Source organism: Oncorhynchus kisutch, linkage group LG27 (assembly GCF_002021735.2).
Source record: "Oncorhynchus kisutch isolate 150728-3 linkage group LG27, Okis_V2, whole genome shotgun sequence".
NCBI classification, from domain to species: domain Eukaryota; kingdom Metazoa; phylum Chordata; class Actinopteri; order Salmoniformes; family Salmonidae; genus Oncorhynchus; species Oncorhynchus kisutch.
This window is the reverse complement of record NC_034200.2, coordinates 41244014-41264172: the sequence shown is the minus strand read 5'-3', so window position 1 is coordinate 41264172 and position 20159 is coordinate 41244014. Positions and strand designations below refer to the sequence as shown.

Sequence of the window (20159 nt, the reverse complement as noted above, 5' to 3'; positions counted from 1 at the left end):
CTTCACAGATGAAAGCAGGTTCACACTGAGCACATGTGACAGACGTGACAGAGTCTGGAGACGCCGTGGAGAACGTTCTGCTGCCTGCAACATCCTCCAGCATGACGGGTTTGGCGGTGGGTCAGTCATGGTGTGGGGTGGCATTTCTTTGGGGGGCTGCACAGCCCTCCATGTGCTCGCCAGAGGTAGCCTGACTGCCATTAGGTACCGAGATGAGATCCTCAGACCCCTTGTGAGACCATATGCTGGTGCGGTTGGCCCTGGGTTCCTCCTAATGCAAGACAATGCTAGACCTCATGTGGCTGGAGTGTGTCAGCAGTTCCTGCAAGAGGAAGGCATTGATGCTATGGACTGGCCCGCCCGTTCCCCAGACCTGAATCCAATTGAGCACATCTGGGACATCATGTCTCGCTCCATCCACCAACGCCACGTTGCACCACAGACTGTTCAGGAGTTGGCGGATGCTTTAGTCCAGGTCTGGGAGAAGATCCCTCAGGAGACCCTCCGCCACCTCATCAGGAGCATGCCCAGGCATTGTAGGGAGGTCATACAGGCACGTGGAGGCCACACACACTACTGAGCCTCATTTTGACTTGTTTTAAGGACATTACATCAAAGTTGGATCAGCCTGTAGTGTGGTTTTCCACTTTAATTTTGAGTGTGACTCCAAATCCAGACCTCCTTGGGTTGATAAATTTGATTTCCTTTGTGATTTTGTTGTCAGCACATTCAACTATGTAAAGAAAAAAGTATTTAATAAGAATATTTCATTCATTCAGATCTAGGATGTGTTATTTTAGTGTTCCCTTCATTTTTTTGAGCAGTGTATATTTGCATGATTTAGCTTATACATCATTCATAACTAATGTTTCCTTCATTCATGTGACGACCAATACTGTTTCATAACATGTGAGCAGAGATAATCTCTAAACAAGGATCTGGGCGTACTGCCAAATTGCAGATACTGATAGGGAGGATTTGTTCAATCAGTCACTTGCATTAACACAGAAATTGGTTATTAGAAAAGCACAAACAAACAAAAATTCCACATTCTATCCTCTTATCACTTATGTGTGATAATAATCATTTGACATTTTAGATTTTTAGCTTCTATATCATCATATTCTATACTCCTAAGGGAAATCCACACAGAACATAATGGACACTTCATCATTTCAAGCCCTTCATTATACTATAATTATCATAGAGGTCCTATTCATCAAAAATACACAACGTGTTAAATTACATCATTTAGACAAACAAACAAAAAATGCTGCACGCTGCAGGATCCCCAACTTCCAAACAGGGACGTGGGATCCCCAACTTCCAAACAGGGACGTGGGATCCCCAACTTCCAAACAGGGACGTGGGATCCCCAACTTCCAAACAGGGACGTGGGATCCCCAACTTCCAAACAGGGACGTGGGATCCCCAACTTCCAAACAGGGACGTGGGATCCCCAACTTCCAAACAGGGACGTGAGATCCCCAACTTCCAGACAGGGACTCCAACCAAGTTGCAGGCGTTGTGGGGAATTATTTTTAGCAACAGTGGCAATGTATTGGGCAAAATGAGTCATGCTAGAAGAGTGGGACAAAGGTACAACATTCATCACCAATGATTGAACAAGTGCCCTCTTGGACCTGTCAAAAGATAGTCAAGAACCTCTCTGTTTTACAGAGACAATATGCACAATTATTTTAGCATTTCCAATTTCTGTACGTCTCTAGACATCTCCTGAATTCAGGTCCAGGGTACATTGACTTTCACAGGGAAGAGACAACACATGTTACAACAGTTTCAGACCAACCTTGATCAGAATAAGATTGGGGCAAGGTTATCTCAAGTTACAATCTAGTGGCTCTCCTCACATGTTTAGGGGCATTACTCTGTCTCTAGAAGGCTCTCCTTTCCAAATCATAATTACAACTATTGATTAATTATCCAACCCAAATGTAGAATGACAGTCCTTGTTGGTTCTATCACTTTAATTTAAGACCCTCAATTTATCCCACGTGGACACTAGCAGAATGTACATTTACATTGACACTATATTCATCTTATATTATTATCCACATTTCAATCAGCGAAGGATCAATACAGGGGGCATATAAGCAGACAATTAAAGCTCTTACAATATTGAATGATAACATGTCTCTAAAACAGGCTATAGGCTACATGTGCCTCACCATGTCAGAACAGTAGACTAAGTTCTGACAGGGAGAGGGACCAAATTATTAGGGTGAGGTGGATGAAGTCTGAGATTACCCAGATGTTTTAAACGTGGATGAAGTCTGAGATTACCCAGATGTTTTGAACGTGGATGAAGTCATGCTGGATTGACAGCATGACCAACGTCTTCAACCTTTTCTGTCCCTTGGTGTTGCGTGTGAATGTTAGTCCTTTTAAAAAGGAAAAGAGACCAGACAGATGTTTTAAACCCTTAAACCCAGACCTGGACCACACACCCTCTCTACCAAATAGCAGGAAGGGGGAAGGATATTAATGTAACACTTGCAGTTAGACACGGATTCCTTCCTTGTTGAATTTTGCGATTTCTCGACATGATGTGTAATGTTTATGTCCAATTGCCCCCTGAGTATCGATACGTTTGATCTATAATTTCTCTTCATATGACCAGGATTTCCCTTTTAATTATATATTGTTTTTTGCAAACAGTTTTCACTTTGTCATTATGGGGTATTGTGATGTCATTATGGGGTATTGTGATGTCATTATGGGGGTATTGTGATGTCATTATGGGGTATTGTGATGTCATTATGGGGTATTGTGATGTCATTATGGGGTATTGTGATGTCATTATGGGGTATTGTGATGTCATTATGGGGTATTGTGATGTCATTATGGGGTATTGTGATGTCATTATGGGGTATTGTGATGTCATTATGGGGTATTGTGTGTAGATTGATGAGGAAAATTTTAGAATAAGGCTGTAACGTAACCGAATTTGGAAAAAGTCAAGGGTCTGAATACTTTCCGAATGCACTGTATTTGTTGAGGGGGAAGGTGTTAGTGTTTTTTTTTTTTCCCATTTATGTTGAGGTTGGACTTTAGCACGTATATCCCTTCAGCACTGATTACCTCGTTAGTCTGTATGATCCTAGGCCCCACACTCTTCTCAATTTACATCAACAACATAGCTCAGGCAGTAGGAAGCTCTCTCATCCATTTATATGCAGATGATACAGTCTTATACTCAGCTGGCTCCTCCCTGGATTTTGTGTTAAACGCTTTACAACAAAGCTTTCTTAGTGTCCAACAAGCTTCCTCTACCATTAACCTTGTTCTGAACACCTCCAAAACAAAGGTCATGTGGTTTGGTAAGAAGAATGCCCCTCTCCCCACAGGTGTGATGACTACCTCTGAGGGTTTGGAGCTTAAGGTAGTCACCTCATACAAGTACGTATGGCTAGACAGTACACTGTCCTTCTCTCAGCACATATCAAAGCTGCAGGCTAAAGTTAAATCTAGACTTGGTTTCCTCTATTGTAATCGCTCCTCTTTCACCCCAGCTGCCAAACTAACCCTGATTCAGATGACCAACCTACCCATGCTAGATGATGTATTGTTGTCTCTACCTTCTTGCCCTTTGTGCTGTTGTCTGCCCAATCATTTTTGTGCCCTGTTTTGTGCTGCTACCATGTTGTGCTGCTACCATGTTGTGCTGCTACCATGTTGTGCTGCTACCATGTTGTGCTGCTACCCTGTTGTGCTGCTACCATGTTGTGCTGCTACCATGTTGTGTTGCTACCATGTTGTGCTGCTACCATGTTGTGTTGCTACCATGTTGTGCTGCTACCATGTTGTGCTGCTACCATGTTGTGTTGCTACCATGTTGTGCTGCTACCATGTTGTGTTGCTACCATGTTGTGCTGCTACCATGTTGTGCTGCTACCATGTTGTGTTGCTACCATGTTGTGCTGCTACCATGTTGTGCTGCTACCATGTTGTGCTGCTACCATGTTGTGCTGCTACCATGTTGTGCTGCTACCATGTTGTGCTGCTACCATGTTGTGTTGCTACCATGTTGTGTTGCTACCATGTTGTGCTGCTACCATGTTGTGCTGCTACCATGTTGTGTTGCTACCATGTTGTGCTGCTACCATGTTGTGCTGCTACCATGTTGTGTTGCTACCATGTTGTGTTGCTACCATGTTGTGCTGCTACCATGTTGTGCTGCTACCATGTTGTGTTGCTACCATGTTGTGTTGCTACCATGTTGTGCTGCTACCATGTTGTGCTGCTACCATGTTGTGCTGCTACCATGTTGTGTTGCTAATTAAATGTACAAGATCAAACGAGATAATCTAAATCATAAGACAGTTATTCTTCTGTATATCAAAGTATATGTACAAGCGAGATTCTCATCCAAAATGTAGATGTTGAGCAATTTGGCCATACTAAAATGATTAGTATCAGTCTAACCAACCATAACAGAGTAAAAGAGAGAGAAATACATCAGAAATGATCAGCAGAGTATAAATGTAGTTCAGAAATACACTACAACAACAATCCTTACAAGTAACCGTGCTTCTACACCTGCATTGCTTGCTGTTTGGGGTTTTAGGCTGGGTTTCTGTACAGCACTTTGAGATATCAGCTGATGTACGAAGGGCTATATAAATAAATTTGATTGATTGATTGATCTTCTATGCCACTGTGCTTTTGCTACCATGCTGTGTTGCTACCATGTTGTGTTGCTACCATGCTCTGCTGCCAAGTTGAGTTGCTACCATGTTCTGCTGCCATGTTGTGCTGCTGCCATGCTGTGTTGTCATGTGTTGCTGCCTTGGTATGTTGTTGTCTTAGGTCTCTCTTTATGTAGTGTTGTGGTGTCTCTCTTTATGTAGTGTTGTGGTGTCTCTCTTTATGTAGTGTTGTGGTGTCTCTCTTTATGTAGTGTTGTGGTGTCTCTCTTTATGTAGTGTTGTGGTGTCTCTCTTTATGTAGTGTTGTGGTGTCTCTCTTGTTGTGATGTGTGTTTTGTCCTATATTTATATTGTATTTATGTCTTTAATTCTTTTATCCCAGCCCCCGTCCCCGCAGGAGGCCTTTTGCCTTCTGGTAGGCCGTCATTGTAAATAATAATCTGTTCTTAACTGACTTGCCTAAATAAATAAATACATTTCCCTAATTTGGTGTACATCTTGTCTTTAAGTTTGTGTTTTTCTTTTGTTTGCCTTCCTGGGTACATTTAGAGCTCAAGGTGGGTGTCTTTAAGGTCCCAGTTGTTGTTGCTAGTCAACTGTCAGTGGACACGAGTGGCTTTCAGAACCCCTTCTAAAACTGCACCTGTTTGGTTTTGGTTGTTGATCAGTTCGAGTGTCTTTCAGAACCCCTTCTAAAACTGCACCTGTTTGGTTTTGGTTGTTGATCAGTTCGAGTGTCTTTCAGAACCCCTTCTAAAACTGCACCTGTTTGGTTTTGGTTGTTGATCAGTTCGAGTGTCTTTCAGAACCCCTTCTAAAACTGCACCTGTTTGGTTTTGGTTGTTGATCAGTTCGAGTGTCTTTCAGAACCCCTTCTAAAACTGCACCTGTTCGGTTTTGGTTGTTGATCAGTTCGAGTGTCTTTCAGAACCCCTTCTAAAACTGCACCTGTTTGGTTTTGGTTGTTGATCAGTTCGAGTGTCTTTCAGAACCCCTTCTAAAACTGCACCTGTTTGGTTTTGGTTGTTGATCAGTTCGAGTGTCTTTCAGAACCCCTTCTAAAACTGCACCTGTTTGGTTTTGGTTGTTGATCAGTTCGAGTGTCTTTCAGAACCCCTTCTAAAACTGCACCTGTTTGGTTTTGGTTGTTGATCAGTTCTCTGTTTGAGCAACATTGTAGTTTAATTTTAGCTGTGGAACATAACAGTGGATTAGATTTGTCGTCAACAGTGGCCCAGATCAGCCTGTAATTCTAATGAATGAATAATCAACGTTTGCGTGGTTTTAATCCACTGAATAGTTGTATTGGTGTGGTTAGGATTACTCTCCCCGTCACTGAAACATATTCATTAGTGTACTGATTCCCTCTTGGTTGGTTCCTTTATCCTCAGATGGAGATGTTGCCATTTCACTCAGTTGACTCTCTACTGAAGGAGACCCAGGTGTGCTGGTGGTGGGACAGAACAAGAGGGACAGCTGCCTGTCCTCCAGGTGTTTATTAGGAAAAGTTGAGATACACAATTTGAATACACAACATTTTAGGAAATGTAAAATAAATGTGGATATCTGTTGTTGCCTCTAGGCTCCGCCCCTACTGGTCAGTCCTCCTTAATCTTCCTGGTTGTGAACCTCCGCACGCACAGCGATAAGCACTTTAACGTCACCATGACAACGGCCGTCGCCGCGACGATCAACAGGCCAATCACATCCAAGCTGTGGTACTGGAACCAGTTGAGGTCTTGGGCGGCGGCTCTCAGGTGGCCCGCCCCTTTGTGGCGCATCACAAACTCTGTCCAATAGGCAGAGAGCTCCAGGGGGTCCACTGGTTGGTCCTTGTGAATGGCTGAGAGCTTCAGCACACTGGACTTATACCTGTAGAAACACACGCCATGGCCCGATTACCAACCGGGGAAAACCCCAGGAGCCTCGACCTCCAGAGGGCCCCAACTCATGTAGTTATAGTGTTTGATACACACACACACATTATGCAGATGTTATCGCAGTAGCAGCAAAATGCTTGTGTTCCAACACTGCAGTAATAATACCTAACAATATACAACAAATCCCCAAAATAAAAAGAAAGGAATTAAGAAATATCAGAACGAACAATGTCAGAGTCTGGAATATAAATATATAGTGGTGTGTATAGACAGTACAGACAGAATAGAAAAGGTGTGGACAGCAGTAGTTATACAGTATAGGATGAACCATGACTAGAATACAGTATATACATATGAAGTGGACAGCAGTAGTTACAGTGGGGCAAAAAAGTATTTAGTCAGCCACCAATTGTGCAAGTTCTCCCACTTAAAAAGATGAGAGAGGCCTGTAATTTTCATCATAAGTACACTTGAACTATGACAGACAAAATGAGGAAAAAAATCCAGAAAATCACATTGTAGGATTTTTTATGAATTTCTTTGCAAATGATGGTGGAAATGAAGTATTTGGTCAATAACAAAAGTTTATCTCAATACTTTGTTATATACCCTTTGTTGGCAATACCCTTTGTTGGCAATGTAAGTCTTCACAAGGTTTTCACACACTGTTGCTGGTATTTTGGCCCATTCCTCCATGCAGATCTCCTCTAGAGCAGTGATGTTTTGGGGCTGTTGCTGGGCAACACAAACTTTCAACTCCCTCCAAAGATTTTCTATGGGGTTGAGATCTGGAAACTGACTAGGCCACTCCAGGACCTTGAAATAATTCTTACGAAGCCACTCCTTCATTGCCCAGGCGGTGTGTTTGGGATCATTGTCATGCTGAAAGACCCAGCCACGTTTCATCTTCAATGCCCTTGCTGATGGAAGGAGGTTTTCACTTAAAATCTCACGATACATGGCCCCCATTCATTCTTTCCTTTACACAGATCAGTCATCCTGGTCCCTTTGCAGAAAAACAGACCCAGTGCATGATGTTTCCACCCCTATGCTTCACAGTAGGTATGGTGTTCTTTGGATGCAACTCAGCATTCTTTCTCCTCCAAACACGACGAGTTGAGTTTTTACCAAAAAGTTATATTTTGGTTTCATCTGACCATATGACATTCTCCCAATCTTCTTCTGGATCATCAGAGTGCTCTCTAGCAAACTCCAGACGGGCCTGGAATGTACTGGCTTAAGCAGGGGGACACGTCTGGCACTGCAGGATTTGAGTCCCTGGCGGCGTAGTGTGTTACTGATGGTAGGCTTTGTTACTTTGGTCCCAGCTCTCTGCAGGTCATTCACTAGGTTCCCCCGTGTGGTTCTGGGATTTTTACTCACTGTTCTTGTGATCATTTTGACCCCACGGGGTGAGATCTTGCGTGGAGCCCCAGATCGAGGGAGATTATCAGTGGTCTTGTATGTCTTCCATTTCCTAATAATTGCTCCCACAGTTGATTTCCTCAAACCAAGCTGCTTACCTATTTCAGATTCAGTCTTCCCAGCCTGGTGCAGGTCTACAATTTTGTTTCTGGTGTCCTTTGACAGCTCTTTGGTCTTGGCCATAGTGGAGTTTGGAGTGTGACTGTTTGAGGTTGTGGACAGGTGTCTGACTAAATACTTTTTTGCCCCACTGTATATAGGATGAACCATGACTAGAATACAGTATATACATATGAAGTGGACAGCAGGATGAACCATGACTAGAATACAGTATAGACATATGAAGTGGACAGCAGGATGAACCATGACTAGAATACAGTATAGACATATGAAGTGGACAGCAGGATGAACCATGACTAGAATACAGTATAGACATATGAAGTGGACAGCAGGATGAACCATGACTAGAATACAGTATAGACATATGAAGTGGACAGCAGGATGAACCATGACTAGAATACAGTATAGACATATGAAGTGGACAGCAGGATGAACCATGACTAGAATACAGTATAGACATATGAAGTGGACAGCAGGATGAACCATGACTAGAATACAGTATAGACATATGAAGTGGACAGCAGGATGAACCATGACTAGAATACAGTATAGACATATGAAGTGGACAGCAGGATGAACCATGACTAGAATACAGTATAGACATATGAAGTGGACAGCAGGATGAACCATGACTAGAATACAGTATATACATATGAAGTGGACAACAGTAGTTATATAGTATGAACTAGAATACAGTATATACATTGAACAACAATATAGACCTCTGACCATCTCACCCTCCTCTGACCGTCTCACACTCCTCTGACCGTCTCACCCACTCCTCTGACCATCTCACCCTCCTCTGACCGTCTCACCCGCTCCTCTGACCGTCTCACCCTCCTCTGACCGTCTCACCCGCTCCTCTGACCGTCTCACACTCCTCTGACCGTCTCACCCACTCCTCTGACCGTCTCACACTCCTCTGACCGTCTCACACACTCCTCTGACCATCTCACCCGCTCCTCTGACCGTCTCACCCACTCCTCTGACCGTCTCACACTCCTCTGACCGTCTCACACACTCCTCTGACTGTCTCACCCACTCCTCTGACCGTCTCACCCACTCCTCTGACCGTCTCACCCTCCTCTGACCGTCTCACCCTCCTCTGACCGTCTCACTCACTCCTCTGACCGTCTCACTCACTCCTCAGACCGTCTCACCCACTCCTCAGACCGTCTCACCCACTCCTCTGACCGTCTCACCCACTCCTCTGACCGTCTCACCCACTCCTCTGACCGTCTCACCCACTCCTCTGACCGTCTCACCCACTCCTCTGACCGTCTCACACTCCTCTGACCGTCTCACACACTCCTCTGACTGTCTCACCCACTCCTCTGACCGTCTCACCCACTCCTCTGACCGTCTCACCCACTCCTCTGACCATCTCACCCACTCCTCTGACCGTCTCACCCACTCCTCTGACCGTCTCACTCACTCCTCTGACCGTCTCACCCACTCCTCTGACCGTCTCACCCACTCCTCTGACCGTTTCACCCACTCCTCTGACCGTCTCACCCACTCCTCTGACCGTCTCACCCTCCTCTGACCGTCTCACCTGGGGTTGTTGACAACCTCGTCCAGCGCCTGTAGCAGTGTTTCCACTGTGATATGGTTAATATCCAGGACCACGCCTACTCCCTTACTGGCCAATCGCTGAGCATTGTCAGGTTGGTCGCCAAACAGTGGCAGCATCACCATGGGAACGGCGTGACACACCCCCTCGTACAGACCATGGGTCCCGCTGTGGGTCAGGAAGGCCCGTGCACCATGGTGAGCTAACACACACAGATCAGAAAGACAGATCAGAAAGACAGATCAGAAAGACAGATCAGAAAGACAGACAGACAGACAGACAGACAGACAGACAGACAGACAGACAGACAGACAGACAGACAGACAGACAGACAGACAGACAGACAGACAGACAGACAGACAGACAGACAGACAGACAGACAGACAGACAGACAGACAGACAGACAGACAGACAGACAGACAGACAGACAGACAGACAGACAGACAGACAGACAGACAGACAGACAGACAGACAGACAGACAGACAGACAGACAGACAGACAGACAGAACAGACAGACAGACAGACAGACAGACAGACAGACAGACAGACAGACAGACAGACAGACAGACAGACAGACAGACAGACAGACAGACAGACAGACAGACAGACAGACAGACAGACAGACAGACAGACAGACAGACAGACAGACAGAACAGACAGACAGACAGACAGACAGACAGACAGACAGACAGACAGACAGACAGACAGACAGACAGACAGACAGACAGACAGACAGACAGACAGACAGACAGACAGACAGACAGACAGACAGACAGACAGACAGACAGACAGACAGACAGACAGACAGACAGACAGACAGACAGACAAGACAGACAGACAGACAGACAGACAGACAGACAGACAGACAGACAGACAGACAGACAGACAGACAGACAGACAGACAGACAGACAGACAGACAGGACAGACAGACAGACAGACAGACAGACAGACGACAGACAGACAGACAGACAGACAGACAGACAGACAGACAGACAGGACAGACAGACAGACAGACAGACAGACAGACAGACAGACAAGACAGACAGACAGACAGACAGACAGACAGACAGACAGACAGACAGACAGACAGACAGACAGACAGACAGACAGACAGCCAGACAGACAGACAGACAGACAGACAGACAGACAGACAGACAGACAGACAGACAGACAGACAGACAGACAGGACAGACAGACAGACAGACAGACAGACAGACAGACAGAAGACAGACAGACAGACAGACAGACAGACAGACAGACAGACAGACAGACAGACAGACAGACAGAAGACAGACAGACAGACAGACAGACAGACAGACAGACAGACAGACAGACAGACAGACAGACAGACAGACAGACAGACAGATCTACGTAACCAGCAGATCATTCTGAGGGATCTACTTCCTCAACTGTCTGTTCTAGATCTACGTACCCAGCAGATCATTCTGAGGGATCCACTTCCTCATCTGTCTGTTCTAGATCTACGTACCCAGCAGATCATTCTGAGGGATCCACTTCATCATCTTCACGTTGTCTGGAACGTTGCCAGGAACAGGCCCAGAGTACCGCCACAGGACCTACACACACACACACACAGGTTAGTTGACGGTATCTTAGTGTGAGGGTCTGACTGTGTTTACCTTCTGTGGTATGAGGGTGAAGGCCTGTAGGAAGATGTGAGTGATGTCTTCTGGTAGAGACGCCACCATGGAGCCCAGAGAGAACACCATGAAGCCATGTTCCCCTGACACCCACTGCTCCAGCTCCTACACACACACACACACACACACACACACAGACACAGACACAGACACAGACACACACACACACACACACACACACAGAGACACAGACACAGACACAGACACACAGACACAGACACACACACAGATACACACACACACGCACACACACACACAGACACACAGACACACACACACACACACAGTTAATATAGCAAATTCAATTAGCCGACAGCAAGAGCATTTTAACCCTTCGTCAGCACAGGGTTTTGGACCAATCAACAAGCACACTCACTCACCTGTGGCAGAGGGTTCCTGACATGGCAGTTGATCCCTCCCACCAGCACCATATTAGGCATGAGGGGGCGAGGAAACTCCAGCGTAAAGTCATACCTTAGATTAACAACAAAATGTCATGTTGGAGAGTGTGCATGGGAACTGCAGTCGTACCTTAGCAACCAGAATGTGCGTGCAGGGGAACTGCAGTCGTACCTTAGCAACCAGAATGTGTGTGCAGGGGAACTGCAGTCGTACCTTAGCAACCAGAATGTGTGTGCAGGGGAACTGCAGTCGTACCTTAGCAACCAGAATGTGTGTGCAGGGGAACTGCAGTCGTACCTTAGCAACCAGAATGTGTGTGCAGGGGAACTGCAGTCGTACCTTAGCAACCAGAATGTGTGTGCAGGGGAACTGCAGTCGTACCTTAGCAACCAGAATGTGTGTGCAGGGGAACTGCAGTCGTACCTTAGCAACCAGAATGTGTGTGCAGGGGAACTGCAGTCGTACCTTAGCAACCAGAATGTGTGTGCAGGGGAACTGCAGTCGTACCTTAGCAACCAGAATGTGCGTGCAGGGGAACTGCAGTCGTACCTTAGCAACCAGAATGTGCGTGCAGGGGAACTGCAGTCGTACCTTAGCAACCAGAATGTGTGTGCAGGGGAACTGCAGTCGTACCTTAGCAACCAGAATGTGTGTGCAGGGGAACTGCAGTCGTACCTTAGCAACCAGAGGGCGGTGTCTGCCAGTACCTCGGCCACACCCACATCCTCTCCCAGGAAGCGATTGGCCAGCTGGTCGAAGCGCAAGTACAGCAGTCGGCATAGCAACGGCTCCACCAGACTCACCTATAGAACCAGATGAAGAAGGCATGTTGGTATTAATGAGTGAGTGAGTGTGAATGAGTGAGTCAGTGTGAAAGAGTGAGTGTGAGTGAGTGAGTGTGAGTGAGTGAGAGTGTGAATGAGTGAGTGAGTGAGTGAGTGAGTGTGAATGAGTGAGTGAGTGTGAATGAGTGAGTGAGTGAGTGTGAATGAATCAAATCAAATCAAATCAAATGTTATTTGTCACATACACATGGTTAGCAGATGTTAATGTGAGTGTAGCGAAATGCTTATGCTTCTAGTTCCGACAATGCAGTAATAACCAACAAGTAATCTAACTAACAATTCCAAAACTACTGTCTTATACACAGTGTAAGGGGATAAAGAATATGTACATAAGGATATATGAATGAGTGATGGTACAGAGCAGCATAGGCAAGATACAGTAGATGGTATCGAGTACAGTATATACATACGAGATGAGTATGTAAACAAAGTGGCATAGTTAAAGTGGCTAGTGATACATGTATTACATAAAGATGCAGTAGATGATATAGAGTACAGTATATACGTATGCATATGAGATGAATAATGTAGGGTATGTAAACATTATATTAGGTAGCATTGTTTAAAGTGGCTAGTGATATATTTTACATCATTTCCCATCAATTCCCATTATTAAAGTGGCTGGAGTTGTGTCAGTGTCAGTGTGTTGGCAGCAGCCACTCAATGTTAATGGTGGCTGTTTAACAGTCTGATGGCCTTGAGGTAAAGCTGTTTTTCAGTCTCTCGGTCCCAGCTTTGATGCACCTGTACTGACCTCGCCTTCTGGATGATAGCGGGGTGAACAGGCAGTGGCTCGGGTGGTTGTTGTCCTTGATGATCTTTATGGCCTTCCTGTAACATCGGGTGGTGTTAGGTGTCCTGGAGGGCAGGTAGTTTGCCCCCGGTGATGCGTTGTGCAGACCTCACTACCCTCTGGAGAGCCTTACGGTTGTGGGCGGAGCAGTTGCCGTACCAGGCGGTGATGCAGCCCGCCAGGATGCTCTCGATTGTGCATCTGTAGAAGTTTGTGAGTGCTTTTTGTGACAAGCCGAATTTCTTCAGCCTCCTGAGGTTGAAGAGGCGCTGCTGCGCCTTCTTCGCGATGCTGTCTGTGTGAGTGGACCAATTCAGTTTGTCTGTGATGTGTATGCCGAGGAACTTAAAACTTGCTACCCTCTCCACTACTGTTCCATCGATGTGGATAGGGGGGTGTTCCCTCTGCTGTTTCCTGAAGTCCACAATCATCTCCTTAGTTTTGTTGACGTTGAGTGTGAGGTTATTTTCCTGACACCACACTCCGAGGGCCCTCACCTCCTCCCTGTAGGCCGTCTCGTCGTTGTTGGTAATCAAGCCTACCACTGTTGTTGCTGCACCGCCTCCGATAGCGTCTCTCCAGTGAGCCAGTGAGCCATGTTTCCGTGAAGTTTCCGTGAAGCAAAGAACGTTACAGTCTCTGATGTCCCTCTGGAATGCTACCCTTGCTCGGATTTCATCAACCAAGTCAAGAGACTGGACATTGGCGAGAAGAATGCTAGGGAGTGGTGCACGGTGTGCCCGTCTCCGGAGACTGACCAGAAGACCGCCTCGTTTCTCTCTTTTACGGAGTCGTTTTTTGGGGTCGCCGCATAGGATCCATTCCGTTGTCCTGGTTGAAAGGCAGAACACAGGATCCGCGTCGCGAAAATCATATTCTTGGTCGTACTGATGGTGAGTTGACGCTGATCTTATATTCAGTAGTTCTTCTCGACTGTATGTAATGAAACCTAAGATGACCTGGGGTACTAATGTAAGAAATAACACGTAAAAAAACAAAAAACTGCATAGTTTCCGAGGAACGCGAAGCGAGGCGGCCATCTCTGTCGGCGCCGGAAGTTATATGAGTGAGTGAGTGTGATTGAGTGAGTGTGAGAGAATGAGTGAGTGAGTTTAAATGAATGTGGATGAGTGAGTGTAAATGAGTGAGTGTGAATGAGTGAGTGTGAATGAGTGAGTGAATGTGAATGAGTGTGTGTGAATGAGTGTGAATGAGTGTGAATGAGTGAGTGAGTGTGAATGAGTGAGTGTAAATGAGTGTGAATGAATGAGTGTGAATGAGTGAGTGAATGTGAATGACTGAGTGAGTGTGAATGAGTGAGTGAGTGTGAATGAGTGAGTGTAAATGAGTGTGAATGAATGAGTGTGAATGAGTGAGTGAATGTGAATGAGTGTGTGTGTACAGTTGAAGTCAGTAGTTTACATACACCTTAACCAAATACATTTAAACTCAGTTTGTAAGGGGTGCATACTGACGGCGGGGAGGTCAGGAGAGCCACCTACCACCAGTCTCTATACTACCACCAGTCTCTATACTACCACCAGTCTCTATACTACCACCACCAGTCTCTATACTACCACCAGTCTCTATACTACCACCAGTCTCTATACTACCGCCAGTCTCTATACTACCACCAGTCTCTATACTACCACCAGTCTCTATACTACCGCCAGTCTCTATACTACCACCAGTCTCTATACTACCACCAGTCTCTATACTACCGCCAGTCTCTATACTACCACCAGTCTCTATACTACCACCAGTCTCTATACTACCACCAGTCTCTATACTACCACCAGTCTCTATACTACCATCAGTCTCTATACTACTGCCAGTCTCTATACTACCATCAGTCTCTATACTACCACCAGTCTCTATACTACCACCAGTCTCTATACCACCACCAGTCTCTATACTACCACCAGTCTCTATACTACCACCAGTCTCTATACTACCACCAGTCTCTATACTACCACCACCAGTCTCTATACTACCACCACCAGTCTCTATACTACCACCACCAGTCTCTATACTACCACCACCAGCCTCTATACTACCACCACCAGTCTCTATACTACCACCAGTCTCTACACTACCACCAGTCTCTATGCTACCGCCAGTCTCTATACTACCACCACCAGTCTCTACACTACCGCCAGTCTCTATACTACCACCAGTCTCTATACTACCATCAGTCTCTATACTACCACCAGTCTATATACTACCACCACCAGTCTCTATACTACCACCAGTCTCTATACTACCACCAGTCTCTATACTACCACCACCAGTCTCTATACTATGACTCATGATGCCATCTATTTTGTGAAGTGCACAAGTCCCTCCTGCAGCAAAGTACCCCCACAACATGATGTTGCCACCCCTGTGCTTCAGGGTTGGGATGGTGTTCTTCGGCTTGCAAGCCTCCTCCTTTATCCTCCAATCATAACGGTGGTCATTATGGCCAAACAGTTCTATTTTTGTTTCATCAGACCAGAGGACATTTCTCCAACAAGTATGATCTTTGTCCCCATGTGCAGTTGCAAACCGTAGTCTGGCTTTTTTATGGCGGTTTTGGAGTAGTGTCTTCTTCCTTGCTGAGCGGCCTTTCAGGTTGTGTCGATATAGGACTCGTTTTACTGTGGATATAGATACTTTTGTACCTGTTTCCTCCAGCATCTTCACAATGTCATTTGCTGTTGTTCTGGGATTAACTTGCACTTTTCGCACCAAAATAAGTTCATCTCTAGGAGACAGAACGTGTCTCCTTCCTGAGCGGTATGACAGCTGTGTGGTCCCATGGTGTTTATATTTGCGTACTATTGTTTGTACAGATGAATGTGGTACCTTCAGGCATTTGGAAATTCCTCCCAAGGATGAACCAGACTTGTGGAGGTCTACAATTTTTATGGCTGATTTATTTTGATTTTCCTATGATGTCAAGCAAAGAGGCACTGAATTTGAAGGTAGGCCTTGAAATACATCCACAGCTACACCTCCAATTGACTCAAATTATGTCAATTAGCCTATCAGAAGCTTCTAAAGCCATGACATCATTTTCTGGAATTTTCCAAGCTGTTTAAAGGCACAGTCAACTTAGTGTATGTGAAATTCTGACCCACTGGAATTGTGATACAGTCAATTATAAGTGAAATAATCTGTCTGTAAACAATTGTTGGAAAAATGACCTGTGTCATGCACAAAGTAGATGTCCTAACCGACTCACCAAAACTATACTTTGTTAACAAGAGTGGTTGAAAAACGAGTTTTAATGACTCCAACCCAAGTGTATGTAAACTAGTTTTAATGACTCCAACCTAAGTGTATGTAAACTAGTTTTAATGACTCCAACCTAAGGGTATGTAAACTAGTTTTAATGACTCCAACCTAAGTGTATGTAAACTAGTTTTAATGACTCCAAGCTAAGTGTATGTAAACTAGTTTTAATGACTCCAACCTAAGTGTATGTAAACTAGTTTTAATGACTCCAAGCTAAGTGTATGTAAACTAGTTTTAATGACTCCAACCTAAGTGTATGTAAACTTCCGACTTCAACTGTATGTGTGTACGGTTGTGTCATGTGTGTTTATTTAACTAGGCAAGTCAGTTAAGAACAAATTCTTATTTTTATTGACAGCCTAGGAACAGTGGGTTAACTGACTTGTTCAGAACAACAGATTTGTACCTTTTCAGCTCGGGGGTTTGAACTTGCAACCTTCCGGTTACTAGTCCAACACTCTAACCACTAGGCTACCCTGCTGCCCAGGGTGTGTGTGTGTGTGTGTGTGTGTGTGTGCATGCATGTGCAGTGTGTGTGCGTAAGGTTGTGTATGCAGTCGTGTGCGTGTCCTCACCAGTACATTGCCCACCCTTTGTGGAAAGCTCATGCTATGTGTGTATTTGGTGAAGAAGCGTGGAACGTAAGATGGAGGAGAGGGGCAGGCGGCTGAGGCCAGGTCCAGACCACAGGGGATCCCTCTGAGCAGACACACAGACGGAATGCCCAGACGCCTGGCTATCAGAATGCCTGTAGGGACCAGCGGGTCGGTCAACACCGCATCAAAACCCTGGAGAGAGAGGGAAGGATGGAGAGAGAGAGAGAGGAGGGAAGGAGAGAGGGAGAGAGAGGGAAGGAGAGGGAGAGGGAGAGAGGGAAGGAGAGGGGGAGATAGAGAGGGAAGGAGAGAGGGAGAGAGGGAGAGAAGGAAGGAGAGAGGGAGAGAGGGAGAGAAGGAAGGAAGGAGAGAGGGGGAGAGAAGGAAGGAAGGAGAGAGGGGGAGAGAGGGAGGGAAGGAGAGAGGGGGAGAGAGGAGATAGGGGGAGAGATGGAGGGAAGGAGAGAGTGAGAGAGGGAGGGAATTAGAGAGGGGGAGAGAGGGAGGGAAGGAGAGAGAGAGAGAGAGAGAGAGAGAGAGGAGGAACACATAAGCTCACATGACCTCTCTCACACACACACACACACACACACACACACACACACACACACACACACACACACACACACACACACACACACACACACACACACACACCCTGACCTGACTGACCTGCTGTTCCAGAGATGTGATTAGTGTGGTGTTGAACAGCAGACTCTCAGCAGTAGTCAGTATGAAGGAGCTGACATTCTGGATATTAGCCATGCGTTGAGTCATCCGCTCCACTAGGGGCAGTGTGGCAGCACGCAGGTTATCTGCATGCTTGTCCATCAGCATGTCCACTGTCTCCTGGCCGTAGGGGACAGGATATGACACAGTCCTGCAGTTGCTGCTGGGGCCCAGACGCATGCTCACCTCGGGGATCACCACGGTAACCTGGTGTCCACGGCGACCCATCTCCTCGGCGATGGCCTTAACCCCCACCCAGTGGCTTCCGTCCATCGGTACTACCAGCAGACGGCCCACGGAACCAGTCGGAGCACCGACGCCAGTTACATCATTACCAGTATCAACGGTTTGACCAATTACAATCTCAGGGCTACTAGTGTCATCACTAGTTACACTAGTATCACCAGTTAAATGGTCTGCTCTACCAGGTGAACCATTCTCTATACTACCACCACTAGTCTCTATACTACCACCACTAGTCTCTATACTACCACCAGTCTCTGTACTACCACCAGTCTCTATACTACCACCAGTCTCTATACTACCACCAGTCTCTATACTACCACCAGTCTCTATACTACCACCAGTCTCTATACTACCACCACTAGTCTCTATACTACCACCAGTCTCTATACTACCACCACTAGTCGCTATACTACCACCACTAGTCTCTATACTACCATCAGTCTCTATACTACCACCACTAGTCTCTATACTACCACCACTAGTCTCTATACTACCACCAGTCTCTGTACTACCACCAGTCTCTATACTACCACCACTAGTATCTATACTACCGCCAGTCTCTATACCACCACCAGTCTCTATACTACCGCCAGTCTCTATACTACCACCAGTCTCTATACTACCGCCCCTAGTCTCTATACTACCACTAGTCTCTATACTACCACCCCTAGTCTCTATACTACCACCACGACTACCACTAGTCTCTATCCTACCACCACTCTGCCCCAGGGCTGAGGCACATACCCACAACAGGCACATACCAACAACTGCTGTTACCCCCATATCTCTCTCTCTACAAGATAAATGAGAATCTTTCTTGACTGTCTTCTTGTGTTCTTGTCATGTGTCTCCTTATTAAATATCCTTTGTCTTTCTCCCTCTCTCATTTACTCTGCTTCCTAATCTCTCTTGGACTGGATTGTTCTGAATTCCTCTGTGTGTGCTAACAGCTCATAATAAAGTCTGGAATGGAGCGAATGGAATACAACAGGTAGACCTGTAGACCTTACAGTGAAATGCTGAATACAACAGGTAGACCTGTAGACCTTACAGTGAAATGCTGAATACAACAGGTAGACCTGTAGACCTTACAGTGAAATGCTGAATACAACAGGTAGACCTCACAGTGAAATGCTGAATACAACAGGTAGACCTCACAGTGAAATGCTGAATACAACAGGTAGACCTCACAGTGAAATGCTGAATACAACAGGTAGACCTCACAGTGAAATGCTGAATACAACAGGTAGACCTCACAGTGAAATGCTGAATACAACAGGTAGACCTGTAGACCTTACAGTGAAATGCTGAATACAACAGGTAGACCTCACAGTGAAATGCTGAATACAACAGGTAGACCTCACAGTGAAATGCTGAATACAACAGGTAGACCTGTAGACCTCACAGTGAAATGCTGAATACAACAGGTAGACCTGTAGACCTCACAGTGAAATGCTGAATACAACAGGTAGACCTGTAGACCTTACAGTGAAATGCTGAATACAACAGGTAGACCTCACAGTGAAATGCTGAATACAACAGGTAGACCTGTAGACCTCACAGTGAAATGCTGAATACAACAGGTAGACCTGTAGACCTCACAGTGAAATGCTGAATACAACAGGTAGACCTGTAGACCTCACAGTGAAATGCTGAATACAACAGGTAGACCTCACAGTGAAATGCTGAATACAACAGGTAGACCTTACAGTGAAATGCTGAATACAACAGGTAGACCTCACAGTGAAATGCTGAATACAACAGGTAGACCTCACAGTGAAATGCTGAATACAACAGGTAGACCTCACAGTGAAATGCTGAATACAACAGGTAGACCTTACAGTGAAATGCTGAATACAACAGGTAGACCTCACAGTGAAATGCTGAATACAACAGGTAGACCTCACAGTGAAATGCTGAATACAACAGGTAGACCTC

At 45.7% G+C, this 20159-nt stretch overlaps 1 protein-coding gene across 1 annotated transcript; it reads right to left on the bottom strand.

The window, feature by feature from the left end:
- Positions 1 to 6115: 6115 nt before the first annotated feature.
- Positions 6116 to 19141, bottom strand: LOC109871863 (UDP-glucuronosyltransferase 1-6). The gene is made up of 8 exons (XM_031806702.1): positions 17919 to 19141; positions 17226 to 17438; positions 12409 to 12536; positions 11712 to 11805; positions 11311 to 11436; positions 11160 to 11247; positions 9651 to 9870; positions 6116 to 6542 (listed from the first exon to the last, which is right to left on the bottom strand). The coding sequence occupies exons 1-8, from the start codon at positions 19002 to 19004 to the stop codon at positions 6269 to 6271; spliced, it is 2229 nt and encodes a 742-aa protein (XP_031662562.1). The 5' UTR covers positions 19005 to 19141; the 3' UTR covers positions 6116 to 6268.
- Between the last annotated feature and the right edge of the window lie 1018 nt (positions 19142 to 20159).

Bases quoted from the DNA above. Each gene is read 5' to 3' on its own strand.
- LOC109871863 (XM_031806702.1), bottom strand. From the start codon at position 19,004: ATGGGGGTAACAGCAGTTGTTGGTATGTGCCTGTTGTGGGTATGTGCC. The intron at 11,806-12,408 runs GTACGACTGCAG...TGTTAATCTAAG, and splicing joins ACCGCCCTCTGGTTGCTAAG to GTATGACTTTACGCTGGAGT. The intron at 11,437-11,711 runs GTGAGTGAGTGT...GTGTGTGTGTAG, and splicing joins TCAGGAACCCTCTGCCACAG to GAGCTGGAGCAGTGGGTGTC.